The sequence below is a fragment of the Thunnus maccoyii genome, chromosome 14, assembly GCF_910596095.1.
Source record: "Thunnus maccoyii chromosome 14, fThuMac1.1, whole genome shotgun sequence".
Classification (NCBI taxonomy): Eukaryota; Metazoa; Chordata; class Actinopteri; order Scombriformes; family Scombridae; genus Thunnus; species Thunnus maccoyii.
The window spans coordinates 14,261,883-14,277,768 of record NC_056546.1 but is presented as its reverse complement, the minus strand read 5'-3'; the positions used below and the strand labels follow the sequence as shown (position 1 = coordinate 14,277,768).

At 39.0% G+C, this 15,886-nt stretch overlaps 1 protein-coding gene across 12 annotated transcripts in view; it reads left to right on the top strand.

Moving 5' to 3' along the window:
• The window catches only part of LOC121911392 (protocadherin-15-like), a 236,575-nt gene that overhangs the window by 93,386 nt on the left and 127,303 nt on the right, over positions 1 to 15,886 (top strand). For all 12 annotated transcript variants that reach the window (XR_006099846.1, XR_006099847.1, XM_042432816.1 and 9 more), the window contains one exon: positions 3,332 to 3,397. Coding sequence is in view for 10 of the 12 variants with exons in the window: in XM_042432816.1 (XP_042288750.1) it covers positions 3,332 to 3,397 (66 nt within the window). In the remaining 2 variants the exon portion in view is untranslated. The remainder of the gene's footprint in view (positions 1 to 3,331; positions 3,398 to 15,886) is intronic.

Here is a 15,886-nt window from a genome sequence, read left to right as displayed (position 1 = left end):
GCTTGGTTCTGCCTTTTGTCTTCAAAGCAGACTCTTTACATCTTTCTCTCCTCCTGCCACAACGACCACTTAAAGCTACACACACACGTGTACCCGCACAAACACACATATTCGTGCTTGAACACACGTATGCAAAACTAACAAAACAGACCGTCTGTGATCCTTTAAAAAGCCTCTAAAAATGAGTGCAAGTAACTTTTATTCCACACACTCTCACACACACACATGTGCACACTCTTTCTACTTCACACAGGGTATATTCTCTCGGAGCAGATTTGCATACTTATTTTGATGCTGCTTGTTGTTTATGTCTCAGATTGCGAGGTGTGACCCACTTGCTCTGTTCATTTTGTCGCTATTACAGGAAACCCTCATCCTGCTTCAGCAGATGGGTACTGGTTTTCTAATTATAATAAAATCATGGAACCCTGAAAAGGGACAGGGAGTACACCTTAGGAATTAGCAGTGTTGATAATAATTCCTCAATGATTTAAAGTAGTGTATGCTTCTCAACATCTTTAACTGAGAATGGATTTTCACACTGCCAGTCATATATAGAACAAAGATGAGATTCCTTACATGGATGTAAATCTTTATTCCGGATAAAATGTAGAAAACAATGTGGCCAGGGTTGTGACACTAACCTTAATTAGAAGGAATTTAAAAAATGAATGTAATTAATGATTTGCAATGAAATATTACATGTTTTAGCCCCAGGCTTTCATTGCCATTTAATTGCTAATGTGTGTATCTGCACTTTGGAAAAGCCATGATTAAAAATGCAGCAACATCACATCCTAAGGTTTTTATCTCTGGTTATTATGCATTTTAAACCATTACATTAGTGAAGGCCCATGCATATTTAAACTATACACTGTTTTGCACCTGGCAACAGGTGCACAGTTGCACAACTGAAGTCATGCAACAGAAGGTGGGTGTGAAACCCTAGAATGCCGACTGTTGATGTGGTGTCAATGACCATGTGTCTTTTTTTCTGTTCCTCTCTGATTACATGTAATGTAAGAGGAAACCACCTGACAGCAAGCTGCTTGAGATTCAATATCTTACAAGATGGAGCCAGAGCGATTTAAAGGAGAGGGATAGGATGCTGAAGAACTTGCACACGGCTTCCAGTGCTCTTTCATACTGATTTTTTCCTCTTCCAGAACACACACTACTACTTAATGTACCAAGAGGGAGTGTTTTAGTTTTTAAATTGATTCATATTTGTGACGCACCCCCACCCCCACCTCTCTTGTGGAGTAACATCAGCTGTCAGCAAGAAGAGATGTCGTGGCCATAAAAACAGTGTGTGGTTTACTAACATTTCAGCATTTCTCCAGTGGATACTTCCAATGTATTTCCTCCCTGAAACTACCTCTCTTTTCCCTTATGTTCTAATATCTGTTCTTCTTTATAATGATCTTTTTTCTTCTTTCCTAACATCAGAGCTGTACCTCAACCAACTGTTTCATGCTTTTCTTTTCTTTCATGCTTCTGCTCTGCTTTCCTCTGGCTCCACTAACCCCTGACCTCTTCAGACTGGCAGTATGAGGGTAAGAGGGCAAACATCCACTGTCTGTGTTCCTTTTGTTTCATTACATGTCTGTATTCTCTTTCCCTCTACCTGTATCTCTCTCTCTACTCTTCTCTCTCTTCCCCCATTGAAAGACATTTAATGCTGAACTTTCCTCACATCAGCTGCAAAACGCATTTCCTTGCAGCACCTATTCCTCTACACTAGACGCCTCCCTTCCCCCTGTCTCCCCTTCTCCACCTCTCCTGCTGCCCCATCTGGTGCTGTCTGTCAAGCTGCCATTACCTGTGTCCCATGTGCTCTTACCATCTAGCTGCTGTGGCCTCCATCTGTGAAGCTGCTCTCGTCAGTGCTCTGCTTATGATGTTGCCACATGCTTTGACCACCCTGTTTGTCTGGTGTCAGTATCGTACAGTCCATTCATGTTGATGTTTGTGCAGTAGCAGTCATTGATGCCACCTGCTATAAAAAGATGTGTCAACGTGACAGCTTATGGCATGACAGAAACACACTAAAACAACATTTTGCGGTTTATTTCATCAGACCAATGAAATATTTACAATTCCAGGTTTTTGCAGTGTTCTGGCGTTGCTGTCGGCTGTATTCAGACAATACTGTATATCAAAAGAAGACAGTTGTATCAGCAGAGGCAAATGTACTCAAAAGTATCAAAAGTAAAAGTGCTCATTCTGCTTAAAAATGGCCCCTGTGACTGATGTATTATTATATATTTCATTAATGAGGTAGGAATGAAGAAAAACGAAAACTTTGAAACATTTTGGAATATTTTTTCTCTGATCTTTGCTTTTTTGAAATATTGGATTGTTTTACCTCTTTGGGCCTCAAACAGTCATTGAAATGAAACCATATGAGAAGTTTAATGGGAAATATCCCTTTGGTGAAACTGCTAAAAACTCATAGACATCTGAAACGTGCTTAGGGGCCCCAGGTAGACAATGCTTTTTTTTGTGATCATAAGGCAAAAAGATTGAGAACTACTGTTTTAATCTTAAACAGTGCATTGTATTTTATAAAAATCTGATAAGTTTTTTATAAAATATATAAAGTCAAAAAACTATTTCTGTCAAATAAATGTAGTGTTGCAAGTTTCTCCCTCTGAAATGTAGTGAAGTATAAAGTATTCTATATTCTATATAACTCATATAATAACTCGCAATAACTGTATCTAGATACAATATTTGAGTAAATGTACTGAGTTACTTTCCACCACTGCTGTATATCAACACATTTTAGCTTTAATACTAAATCAATTTGTAATTTTTGTATTTGACTTAAAGATCCCCTCCAAACATGTTTTAAGATGTATATAAAACACTCTACTTTGAATAATAGTTTGTGTCTGATATGGTTTTTCCACAAAAAAAGTTCAATTATCTTGTTGAAATCCTTAAAATGATATCTTCTCCTTCTACCTCATTAAAAATTCCAGAATCTGTGGGTATGCAAATTATTTTTAGTTTCACTGCTGGACACAAGATGTCTCCTACTTCACTGAAAAGTCCATTCTCAGTGTTTGTGCACTAGAGGCTTTCCACATCACACCTGTTGTGTCAAACTCTGCACATACATCACTTTGCACAGTGAAGCTCACACATTAAACTGAATTAACATCAAGAAAAACACATTTTTGGATGTAGAGGGACCCTAAGTCATTTTCATAAGCTGCCATGAAGCACAATATACTTTTTGTATTGCAAAATAAATAATTTAAATTTAGCAATCAGGAATTTAGCTTCTTTTATATTAATTACGTTTTTCTCTTTGTACATACAGAGTGTAAGCTGTCCCGGCCAGGCCCCCCCGCAACTATAGTGACCATTGACGAGGAGAGCCCCAACGGTATGTACAAACACAGTAGCCCACCTACACTTCTCACATATTCCTACTCCACTTCATTCTGTATTCCAGTATGGTAAATGCACTCAAGTGGCATGTATTACACTGTTAAGATTGTTTCTGTACTACAGTGAGTGTTGCTTTGGTAATGCAATACATATTAATACTTACCCTATTGGGACTGTTCAGTGTTGTAGTGTAGTTGCAGTAGCTACAGTTGCTCCGCTGATGGCTCTTGGGCCAGATTGATAGTAGGAGATGTTTTTGACACTGGGTTGTCATTTTGATTGTGTTTTAAATTAAATATAAATAAATTCCTGTTGTTCTGGTGTGTATATTTGTTCTGCTCTCCCAGGGTAAAGCAGAGGGGGGTGTGTATGTGTGTGTCTGAGTGAGTGAATACAGATGGTGTTTGGCATACAGAGGTGACATGGGGCTCCATTAATGAGTAGTCTGCTCCTAGTGCAGGTTGACTTTACTGTGGTGTACCTGTGCTACTGCAGCACAGAAATTACTGATGCTTGGAGCAGACACGCAACACTTGAGTGGGTCAAAATATACTGCTGCTCCGTTTCTCTTCCTCCTTCATGTTCTTCTGGCCTCTCCCATCACCTGCACCCACTTCTCAGCTCTCTCTAGTTTTCTTCTCTTTTCCTCCCTCACCTTCATGGCTCTTTACTATGAATTGTGAGCGTTTGTCATCTGCATTTTGTTGGTGAGTATGTGTGTATGTGTGTGTTTGTGTGATAGGGAGTGCTGACTGCTGCTTTGGGAGGAGCTATATATTCATTGAGGGAATGAGAAATGTATTTCCCTGAATGGAGCAGGTGTGTGTTTGTCTCATTCGGCTTTCCCTGCAGATATTAGTACTGCAGGTTAACAGAGTTTAATGAGCAAGCTCACACTGAAGATAAGATCCAGAGCTTGTTTATAACATCAGAATACAATTTCACAGATGCTCCACTTCCCTGCTATATAGTATCCGCTCCGGGGCACTGCTTTGTGGGTGGATGTGTGAGTGCCTCAGAAAGAGAGACTGTGTGTGCGCACATATGCATACACCTTATGTGCATATTTGTTTCCCAAGAGTATGATTGGGTGGCTCTGTGTCAAATGAGGCCACCATTCATCAATGCAATAGCCTCCAATTCAGGCTGTCATACTGTCTCACCAACTCCCTACTCTGTGTATATGTGTGTGTGTGTGTGTGGAGCTGTGAGTTGGGGGCTTTGATCGATTGCCGGGGGAATGTATGAGATGGAGGTGGCCAAGCCTGCATCCGAAAGCCTCCCTCACCACACATGTGCCGTTGCTCTGTGTGTGAGGGATTTGCACTAATCTTCCTCATAAAGCACTCATTTACCTGGGATATGGGTCTCTTCTGGCTCCACCGTCCTTTTATTTATCTCCGTGTGATGAAACGGCCCAGAGCCCGTCCTCCCGGTAATGGAATGTAAAACAGGCAACCCACCGTTATTGACCAAAGCAATTATCCCTCTAAATGTTTTTCGTCTCTTCTCTTCTGTCACACAGAAACCATACAAATGGCATATAATAAGATTCCATCTTTTCTGAGCAGTCGCCTTTATATTCATTCATGTCTTTGAATGGGAAACCAAACAACATAATCACCCGTCTGTCTGGCTTCTTTTGGTCAGGGTCAAAAAGGTAGGCATACAAATAAATATATAATCCTGTTTCCATTGCCTCCTCTGAGGAACAAATTTAACATCAGTCAGAAGAGCCAAGAAAGTGTAAGGTTCCCTGTGGGCATTTCTCAGAAACGTGATAACATTTGCAGCTGCCAAGGCACTATATTTTATCAACTGTTGTTCATTCATTGATTGTCTGGGGTGGAATCATATTTGAATCGGTGAAAACAATAGACTTTGTCACAGACATTCAGAAATAAGCCCGTTCTCTTCGAACTTTTTTTCATTTAAGCTTGCTGTGTTTTATTCTAGGAGGTTTTCACTTTAGAGAAATGGATAGTCACAAGAGGATAGCAACCCACTTGCTCAAATGAAGCGTAACATGTTTAATTTATCCAAGCTGCTGCTCCTGCAGACCCAGTGACAGGTGCCAGACACAACACATAAAGTCTCACTTGCAGAGTAGATCTCTATTGGGAAGACAAAGCTTGTTTTCTATAGGTTCCTTTGCTTATTCAGCCCATGAGCTAAATTCAAAGCCAGTTAAAGCATTAGATTGAGGATATTTTTACCTCATTGGATAGGGGTAGCTGGATATGAGCAGAGAGGAAAAAAAGAGAGAGATTTTTTCTCATTGACAGAAAGCTTTCTACAACTGCAGTGGGAAATCAGTGTGTCCATAAATGAAGATGCTCCTAGCTTTTATCTTGTCTCTGCAAATTCATGATTTGTATCAACTGTTGCCTGAAGCTAAGCTTGTGAGGATGCTCTCAACCCTCCGTATATATTGAGGAACAGCTTATAGGAAACCAGAAACAAGTGTTGCTGAAGGGCTTTATTAAAAAGAAGTCAATTTAGCATTCTTTTATGTAGTGTATCTGCCAAGGTAGATTCACTCTAAATGCTGATAAATCATTGCATCCTGAGGAAGGCTGACAGCCATTTGAACAAGGCAATCAAAGTAAAATCCTCCATCGGCTGATGATGCAAGTAATTGTATCAATCACTGAAATGCATGCTTGACCTTAACCATGACCCCCTGGATACACTGAAAGTTCAAAACAAGTGGTTTCATCGCTAATCGAACCGATTCATCAGTAGTAGAAGAATGTAATGCTGCAATCTGTGGAGGGGTTTGTTTGGTTGTTGCACCTTTTTCTTTAGCACAGTAACTCTTAGAGCAGGAGTTAGCAATTAGGTGCAGCCATCGGCCAAATTTTTCAGTTCAGTGGAGACAAAGGCTCCACAGAGGAGCCTGGATGTTTTTGCTTAATTTTTTTTTCATTCATTCATGTGTTTAATAGTGTTTTGAATTTTTTTTTGTCAGTGAAACATGAGTCAATTGCAAGTACTGGCCTATGCAGTGGTCCAGATTCAACATATAATTCTACTTACATGCTCTGATGATTGATTATAATCCTGTCATTAAGGCTACAGTCATCTTCAATCGCAAACCATGCAAAAGAAAGGCTGATGATAACTTCAACTAACTTCATGTTGGCACGTCAAGCATTTAATGTTATAACCTATTAAAAAGTGCGGCGCAGATGAATGAAACATAGTGTCATTGTGCACTTCTGTCTTGACATTAATAGGTATTGACTATTTGTGTATTATTGACTATTATAGTTCAAGTCCAGTTTCATTACAACTTGCATGGATTTTGTATTTTTATTGTGACATCTACAGTGAATTCATAAAACAATCAATGCAGCTCTTTATCTGAATAGGATAGTGATGAAAATTGAGACTGTATCTGAGCAGTATTGTCAGTAGGCACTCCAACACAGAACACTCCTTACCTGTCCATCACGTTATGCTCTTTTGTTGCTATAAGTACTCGGACCAATTATTCATGTGATGGAAAATACACTTTTTTGGAAGAAACAGAGACCTTGTCTCACCTCTGTCTCTTCAGGCTTGTCTCTAAACTTGCATCTAAGTCAACCACTCAGATAGATAGAAAGAAAATGAAGTGACACCTGCACCAGAGTCTGTGTGAAGATGAACAAAATGAGCCACTTGACACTTCTGTAGTGTTTCAGCTATTTTTTTCTGGTTTATTATCAATTCTTTGTGTTAAGTTGTAAAACTTGTGTGAAGGCTGAAGTGACTGTGAGAGACCAATGACAGAAAGATGAGGCAAACTCCCAAGATGCTATGAGTGTAATGCAGAGCACTTTCATTTTCCTTTTAAGGTTCATGTATATGTATGTGTGGTTTAAGCTCTGCAAAGAGAGAACAAAGTTATTAACATCAAATCTCAACAGCAATTGTGTGCAATAAAGGTAAATCAAATATTAAATAAGGAAAACCACTTACAGGACACACACAACATGGCTGAGGTCAAAAAGAAAGAACAAAAGGAGGAAGGCGGTGCACATAGCCTCTCATCAAGGTGAAGTGGTTGTACCTAAGTGGGGTGGGGGGTTCCTTTCTTGGCAGGAGTGCTTGTGTTATCCTCCCTGACTCAGGTGCTATTGTGTGATTCCTGGATGGGGACTTCTTTAACACCTTGCTTTCACAGTGTTATTGGTATCTTGTGTTTAGACTGCTTCTCTTTTTAGACCCAAGACAACTGACCACAGGACAGCCTTCTCACAGCAATAAACCACAGATTTGACAGAGCTGAAATGATGGAAAACAGAGAAAATTTAGTCCTGACACTAAATACATGCAGTCTTTTTAAAGGTCTTTCATCTCATCTAGGATGACTACCTCTCATAGAATGTTGCAGGCTTTCCTTCTGAGCAACATACTAGGTCTTGTTTCAAAAGGTTTGCCTGTAGACACAGGACCAAGCTTCGAGGCAGCTCTAGAAAGTGTTAAATACAGTCTTAAACAATTAATGAGATGAGCCAGCCTACGTGAGTGTTTTTCTCAGCCACCACGGGCTCATTAGCTTCTCTCCTCAGAGTTAATTCAATCCCCCACACTGTTTCTCTCCATCAAGCTTGTCATTAGTTCGACCATACTCTCTGTTGCCTCGTTCCTTTACATTAACACGTTGTGTAGTCTGTTTCAAGCCTTTCCCTTTCTTTCTGTCTCTTTATTTTTTTCATTCATTTGCTACCAAACTCAGCATCTAGCCTGTTTTAGGATCTTGTTGTAGCCTGTTTCACCTACATAAATAACACAACACGATATAAATATAAAATATACAATCTAAAAATATGGAAAGAGATCCACGAGAGACTGTCTTTGAATTTGCTTGTTTTTGGATTTCAAAGAAATTCAACTTGTAAGGCAATGCACAGGCTTAAAATTAAATCTATACTTCAAATTTAAGGTCAGTTTCCCTAGTTAAAACTGAACTTCCTCAGACGTACCTGAGAAATCTGTAAATTTTTATTCCATTAGGTGCACCCAGAAGGCAGTAACATTTTCTTCAAAGTTAGCCCAACAGTGGGCTAATACTCAAGTTAGGCACCCACAAGCATGTAGCACTATGCCTCGCTATGATGAATCTTCAAACAACTGTAGTCCTGAATTCCACTGGTTTCAAGCAATAGTAGTCATCAGCAGGGGAGCAAATTTATGTATAGGTCTTTCAGTGTAGCCCTGTACAAATAGCAAAGGCATAATTTATAACTCTTTTACCATGTGGGATGAAAAGTCTTGATCCCTGGCTGAAGAGAAAAAACAAGGCATTGTGCTTCATTATTTACCACAAGCGAACAGGGTTAACTAACTGTTGGCTGCCTAACTGTCTTTTACTTGATGCCTCGGAAATATACTTTGCAATTGCCATGTGAAGATGTGCATCTTAGGCAAATGAACCTGAATTAAGAAAATTCTGTCAACATCCAATCAGCTGAATATGAAAATGACAAATTCTATTCATATACAATCAATCATCTCACAGCAAAACATTTAGGTTTTGATTATTAATATCTCACTCTAAAATCATTAATACACAACAAAACAAACAAATATAGTTACTGATGTCACTCGTAGCAGCGTGTCAAGTCAATTTTCTGCACTCTTACAAATATTTAAGTCTCACTTTTAACTGCATGTATAGTGCATTTAGTTGGGCAGAAAGTGCAAAGAGCCTAATACTGATTCACTGGATAAATGTGATTTTGCTGATATTACTAGTACATCTTGTATGGGATAGTTCAGAAGCATGAGAAATTCTGTTCACATCGGACTGTTTTGCAGTACATGATTTCAGCATGTCTTGTGCCAATGTTCAGTGCTAGTGTGCTGCGGTGGTCTTTTCCCAATTATAACCAAATATTTTGTTGCCTAACTATACTGGTTAACAGGAATAATTTGGAATAATTGTTAGGAAAAATAAATAACTAAATCATTGGTATAGGATGTTAAAAAAAGTCATACTTTTTAGCAGAATCATCAAACATCTTATCAAATGCATTTGGTTTAGTGAGCAGGTTGATTTTAACAGCTTGAATTTTTAAGCTTTCAAGCTTATCTTTAATTTTGCTGATCAGAACTTTGGACATTCCTGTTCTGCTTAATAATAGCAATTTAGCAGGAGAGGAAACATCTGAGCAGACTGGGCTAGAGTTACCCAAGTGACCAATTTGATTTTTGTGGAGCTGTGATTTTGTTACTCAAACAAAACGAGCACTGCTGTTTTGTGTGCGCACACGCATTGGAGCATTTGCAAAGCGCGTGGGTTTCTTTTTGATTGGAGAGCAGTTATGATGTGTGTATGTGTGCGAGTGAGTGATACGTGAGAGCGGACATGTTGCACTTGTTTGCTTTTTTATAATATTATGCAGATGTCTAATTAGGGATTAAACATGTTCTCTCTGTTCCCTATTCTGTGTTTCTCACACGCACGCACATACACACACACACACACACACACACATACACACACACACACACACACACACACACACACACACACACACACAGGTCTCTGTTAAATTCTATGATCACGTCCAGTGGTGATGATTGCTGGGTCATCAATATATAATTAGAGCGTAGCTGAAAGGCCAGGATTAGTGTGCAACACCTGCTCCTTGTGGATTAGAGAGCAAAACAGGAGGGCGTGACATTCAGTGAGGCTCAATTATAGACTAAAGTGCATTGTGACCACCCCAGCTCAACATCTATATTTTTGTATGGTTTATATGCATAACAAGCCATTATTTATGGTAAACGTCCTAGTTTCCAGATGCTGAATGTGTTTATCAGAAGTAAAGTGGCCTACGACAGTGTGTACCTCTCTGTTTGACCGTAATTGGACTACTAGTCGTGTTAAGGCTATTGTTTTTGCTACTCATTTTAGTGTTTGATGTGCAAATAAAGACAGCAATTACAGTATATTGTGGAGATAAACGGTCAGCACCATTACTTCCATTCGTATTGTAAATCACTGTGTGCTTATCCTCATTAAGCTATAGAAACAAGCCTTTCATGTGTTGTGTTGCACTGTATCATTATTTGCATGAACATAGTGGGTCTTCTGTGAGGTTTTAATTATCAATGTAAAATGCATGCTCAGATACAAATCGTGTCTGAGGCAAATTGCAAAATCTAACTTAATGTGTTTACCTCATGCTTGATCAGAGAAAACATGTTAAGTAAATGTTCTGCGCTAAATTTTTGGTTTTCTCTTAACAGATTTTTTTTGGGGGAGGGAGTGATAGAAAAAAAATGTCTTTAAAACAAGTGCTGGTGCTAGCGTGAGCATACAACCCGCATTATTCAGCTAGTTTTCCCCTGAATATGGTGGGATTGTCAACTTAGATTAATAGTGTCCTCATAGAATATGTGTTTTTTTATTCACATCTCTCCAAGGGAATCCCAGTGTTCTTTCACTGCGGCATCTCACCATATATACGTGAAGAGACTATAAAGCAGAATTATAGTTCCTAGTTTTTCCAAACTGTACTGTGGCCCAGAAGACTGAGGATATCACTGCAATGCTTATTTGCTTGTGAGTAACAACACAATCTGTTCCACAAATACACAAAACTGTGAAAAACCACTTACAGATTCTGTTATGAGTGAGGTTTTCAAACACATCGTTCATATTGCAGCTCACTTGACATTCGAGGAGTTTTTCTCCCATAAAGCTGCAGAGCCAACACTGTATTGATGGCTTCATCAGTAGATAAATCCCAGAGCTGCTCTGCTGAAACAATGCCAAGTTTGTGGACAGCATAGTGACGCTTCGGGCGATTTTTAATGATGCCGACATTTTCTGGCCCATAATTGTTATCACTGCAATTGAATTAAAGGTACCTTTCTGGAGTTCTTGACCCCATAGTGCTATGGAGCAGGTTGGTATGAGTGTGGTCCCTGTTGTGTTTGACTCATGCATGTACATCAGGACGCATATATATGCACACACACACAGTTCTGCCAGTGGTTTCACACTATTCTAATGATCTACAGGAGGCAGTAATGGGTGTCATGGGGTCATATTGCCTGATCAACAGTCCATTGATCCACCTCAAACAGCATGTCAAACGACAACCGATCTAGTAGAGATTTGTCTCAATTCTAAGATTTGAGAGTTAAAATCAGGCTAAATCTGTACAGTGACTGCCTATGTTAAGGTTAATCAATACCTCGTTGAGTCTTTGGAGTTGCACTGCAGCTCATTGTCAACAGAGACAACCAAGGTTTTCGTTTCTGTGATGACCATCATTGTGAAATATTGATTTTATATTGTACATTATACCACAACTTGAGGACCTCTTGGTGTTTTTTTTGTGTTTCTAATACAGTATATTGACGACAGATAAAGATTGTAATTTTCATTGTCAAGAAACACATAAACTGCATAATGTACTGTTTGTGTGTGTGCTTACAAGTATTTTTTTTAACCTTAGTGAAACCTGCTCATTAGGCTTATTTGTTTTCTTTAAGATACCAACATTCTGCATATACCTGCATCAGTTTTATAAGAAAAATGCCTGAACATTGTCTGTATTGTTGCATTTATTTGTCTTTTTCAGTCAGTATTTCAGCATTCCAAGTGCATTCCACATTTAAAAAGATACAGAGCATTCATCAATTAATTTCCAGCACTATGTAATGAGATCCTGGATTAGTTTAATCCTCACATTAGTCTGAACAGACATTAACATGATTGGTCATTCATATTTTATATTTACCGTAGATCTGATTTTTAAGCAATACAAATTTGCAGAATACAATAGCAGAATACAATATGTATGTATAGCTTTACAGTTTACCTCTGATTCACCCATTCATACACACTCACACAGCAGGAGCACCCCCCTTTGCTGACTAGAAGCAGCTCTAATTATAGCAATGTCCGTCTGCTGGTCAGTCAACCACTTTGGTCCACACTGAAATACTGTATCTCAACTACCATTGGATGGATTGCCTTGAAAATGTATGCAGACATTTGAATTCCCAAGAGGATGAAGCCTATTGACTTTGGTTATCCCCTGACTTTTCATCCAGCATAACCAGCATGTCAAGATATTTCACTAGATACGTAAAAACTTTAACATCTACTTAATGGATTGGCAGAAAATCCTGTACAGACATAAATGATTTCCAAATGATGAATCCATTGTATGCCTTTATTATTTAGGGCATTGTATGCCTTTATTGTGGGGACAGTGGAGAGGTGACAGGAATTGGCGGGGAGAGATTGATGGGGTGTGACATGCAACAAAGGTCTGCAGCTGGATTTGAGCCACAGATGTTGCAGTTATATGGCATGCGCCTTAACCATTAGACTACCGGTGCACGCCACACCATGAGGTTAACATTTGTAGTTTTGAGTAAAATATCTAGCACTATCATGAGGTCAAAATTTCACTTTGTCCAATACTTTTGTCTATGACCAAACACCATCACACCACCAACACCATAAACTATGGCAAACTTGGTAAACATTACCAGTGAGCATTCTCACTGTTAGCGTGTTGGCCTGCTGAGTTGGCTGAAAGCACTGCTTGTGTGAAGTACAGGTTAAGTGCTGTAGACTCATAGTCTAGAGCATGTTTAACAGCGTCATACTAGGAAACAGAGTTGGCAGAAATCCTGAGTATGTGTGTTACAGAGATGAGAAAAATCGCCTCAATTGCCCTTGGTTCTGTATTGAGACAGTACAAATTAGAATAATAAGGTATGCTGCTGGGACATTAACGTGTTTATTGCTATTGACAACACATCTATATGCCAAGGCTGAGCCACTCCTTAACCACTATTCTTGATCTCCCTAGCTGTTAATAAGGCATAGTTACTTACAAATGAATCAGGCTGGGATATAATATCTGTCAAAGACAGCAGTGAGAGGGAGATGTAGGCAGGTGTAGACACAGTAATACCTTCTCTTTTTACAAATGACCATGTTTACATGCACACACACACACACACACACACACACACACACACACACACACACACACACACACACACACAAAATAGTTTACTGGGTGAAATCAGGTTAAGGCCATGAAAACAGAAATCTAGCTGTATTTTCCAGATTTCTCTCAATGCCTTACCCCAATCAAGGAAACCTTGTTTCTCAGTAACTAAATTAATTTAATTTACGTTAATTAATTTAGTTAGTTAATTTACGAACAAAGGCTGTGATGGGACTTTAAACTCTGAAGACAGTGAGTGAAAATGTATTAAGCAACTGCAAAATATTCAGTCATTAAAGTATCATGTTGACAAGAAAATCCCATTCTTGGTTTTGAATGTGGTTTAGACTGCATGCTCTTGTAAAATGTGTCACACATGGCTATTTTTGTCTACTCTTAGAAAGTGACACATTTTTCAGATAGAATTTAAACATATGTGGAGTATAAATGATTGAATTTCAGAAGGCGCCTTTTTTTCCACAAGTACAGATATGCGTCATTTAATATGATCAACAAATGTTGCTTGGGTTAAATTTAGCTATCAGCATTAAAGATAAATGTCATTCCTATGTATTCGTGAATATTCATCACTTGCTCCTAAAGCTAGAAACAAGAAAGATTAATTTTCCCATCTCTGATGTTATACCAATGTACAGATACATAGAGAATTACTTAAAAATCATGGGTGAAGGAGTCAGTTCCAATACTCAGAGCATCTTACAAACTAACTTTCTAAGAATTCACAAAGTCAGTCTCCCATTCATTATCAATGGAGCAGCTCCAGGCTGTAAATCAGGATGACATCGCAGATGTAAAGCTCAGTTCTTAAAATTTTAGCTTCGGAGGGACGACATTTATGTGTGATTCAGATACTAACTGAGCCTGTTTCAGACACTTCAGCATCATGCAGCAGCGGTTAATTTGGTTTTTACGATGATGGCCAAAGTTTCTAATTTTACATACAGAGATAAGCAGCCTCTGTATACTGGGGAAGAATTCATGATTCAAGCCTTGTCCAGTTTCACATTAGGATTACTGTAATGCATGCTTTGAACTTAAGTCAAATCCAAATCTCTAAAATACTGTATGTATCCTGCTTACCTTTACTCTTTAGTATTGCATGCCTGTCTGTCCTCGAAGAGGGATCCTTCCTCTGTTACTCTCCCTGAGGTTTCTTCCATGTTTTTCCTGTTAAAGGCTTTTTTGGGCGGGGGGGGTGGGGGTGGAGTTTGTCCTTATCCCAATTGAGGGTCTAAGGATAGAAGGTGTTGTAAGCTGTACAGATTGTAGAGCCCCATGGGGTAAATTTGTGATATTGGGCTATATAAATACAATTACCTTTACTCTTAATGTACATCAGTACAGTCCCACATGGTTATAAACAGCCACGTCAAGCTCCTGATTTTGAACAACCAGACTGTTCAAAGCCTTTGAGCAACCGCTTTCACTGAGCTGTTAAAGATGTGCCCTGCTATTCATGTGCTCAAAATGTGTTCATGTAATCGAAGATGGATCACCATGGTAGTGTAGACAGATGCAAAGCTATCTGGTATTTAAGCATTGATAGGACTTGAGTCATGGATCCACAATGTCCATTCTGTTTTCAACAGAGCGAGGTCTCGCATATCATTGAATTTGCCACAGTTCTTCTATGGATTTAGGCTGTCTCAATAGCTTCTGTCTCTTCATGTAATCCCACACTGGCTTGAAGATCGGAGCTCTGTGGGGGCTGTACCATTTGTTGCAGGACTCTTCGTTCTTATTGTCACTAAAGACAGTTCTTTATGACTCAAGCTATGTTTGGGGTCATTGTCATGCTGCAGAATGAATTTAGGACCAATCAGACGCCTCTGTGATGGTATTGGATATGAATCTAAGCATATAAAGTGCCTCAAACCTCTGCACAGTACTGTATGTGCTTACTCTCAGCTTAGAAATGTCAGTTCCACTGGTAGTACAATGCTTTTAATAGTGGTAACAACATGTTCATGAAGCATGTACTCTCCTCCATGCAATCCAGTACCTTGATTGAATGTAGCAAACGAACGGCACAATGATTGCTATTATGGTGACAAGGACACGGTTGTGGCCTCTGGTGTAGATGACATACAGTAGTAAATTGTATACAATGAACGTTATTGCACTGATATGCCTACATCTCCAACATAGGTTATAATATTTACCTTGGTTGTGACTAAATGTGTTGTAAAGTTAATGCATCTTGGAATTAGAGGCTACATAAGGATATTTCTATATACTCAACAGCAGCTTTCATTAATCCAGTGGACTACAAGGCAGAGGAATAACCTGTGAAAATAGGCTGCACTTTTCATGACTTTTCGTTATATTGATGCTATCTATTTTAATGCTGTCTTTGCACTAACAGTGCTGATGGCTTAATGTACTTTTCAGCAGCATCAATTTACTCTGTATTGTTCATCTTTTCTTTCATCACACAATCTCCGGCAACTAAGCAGCCATGTTTCTTCCTTGGAAAGCCTAAGACA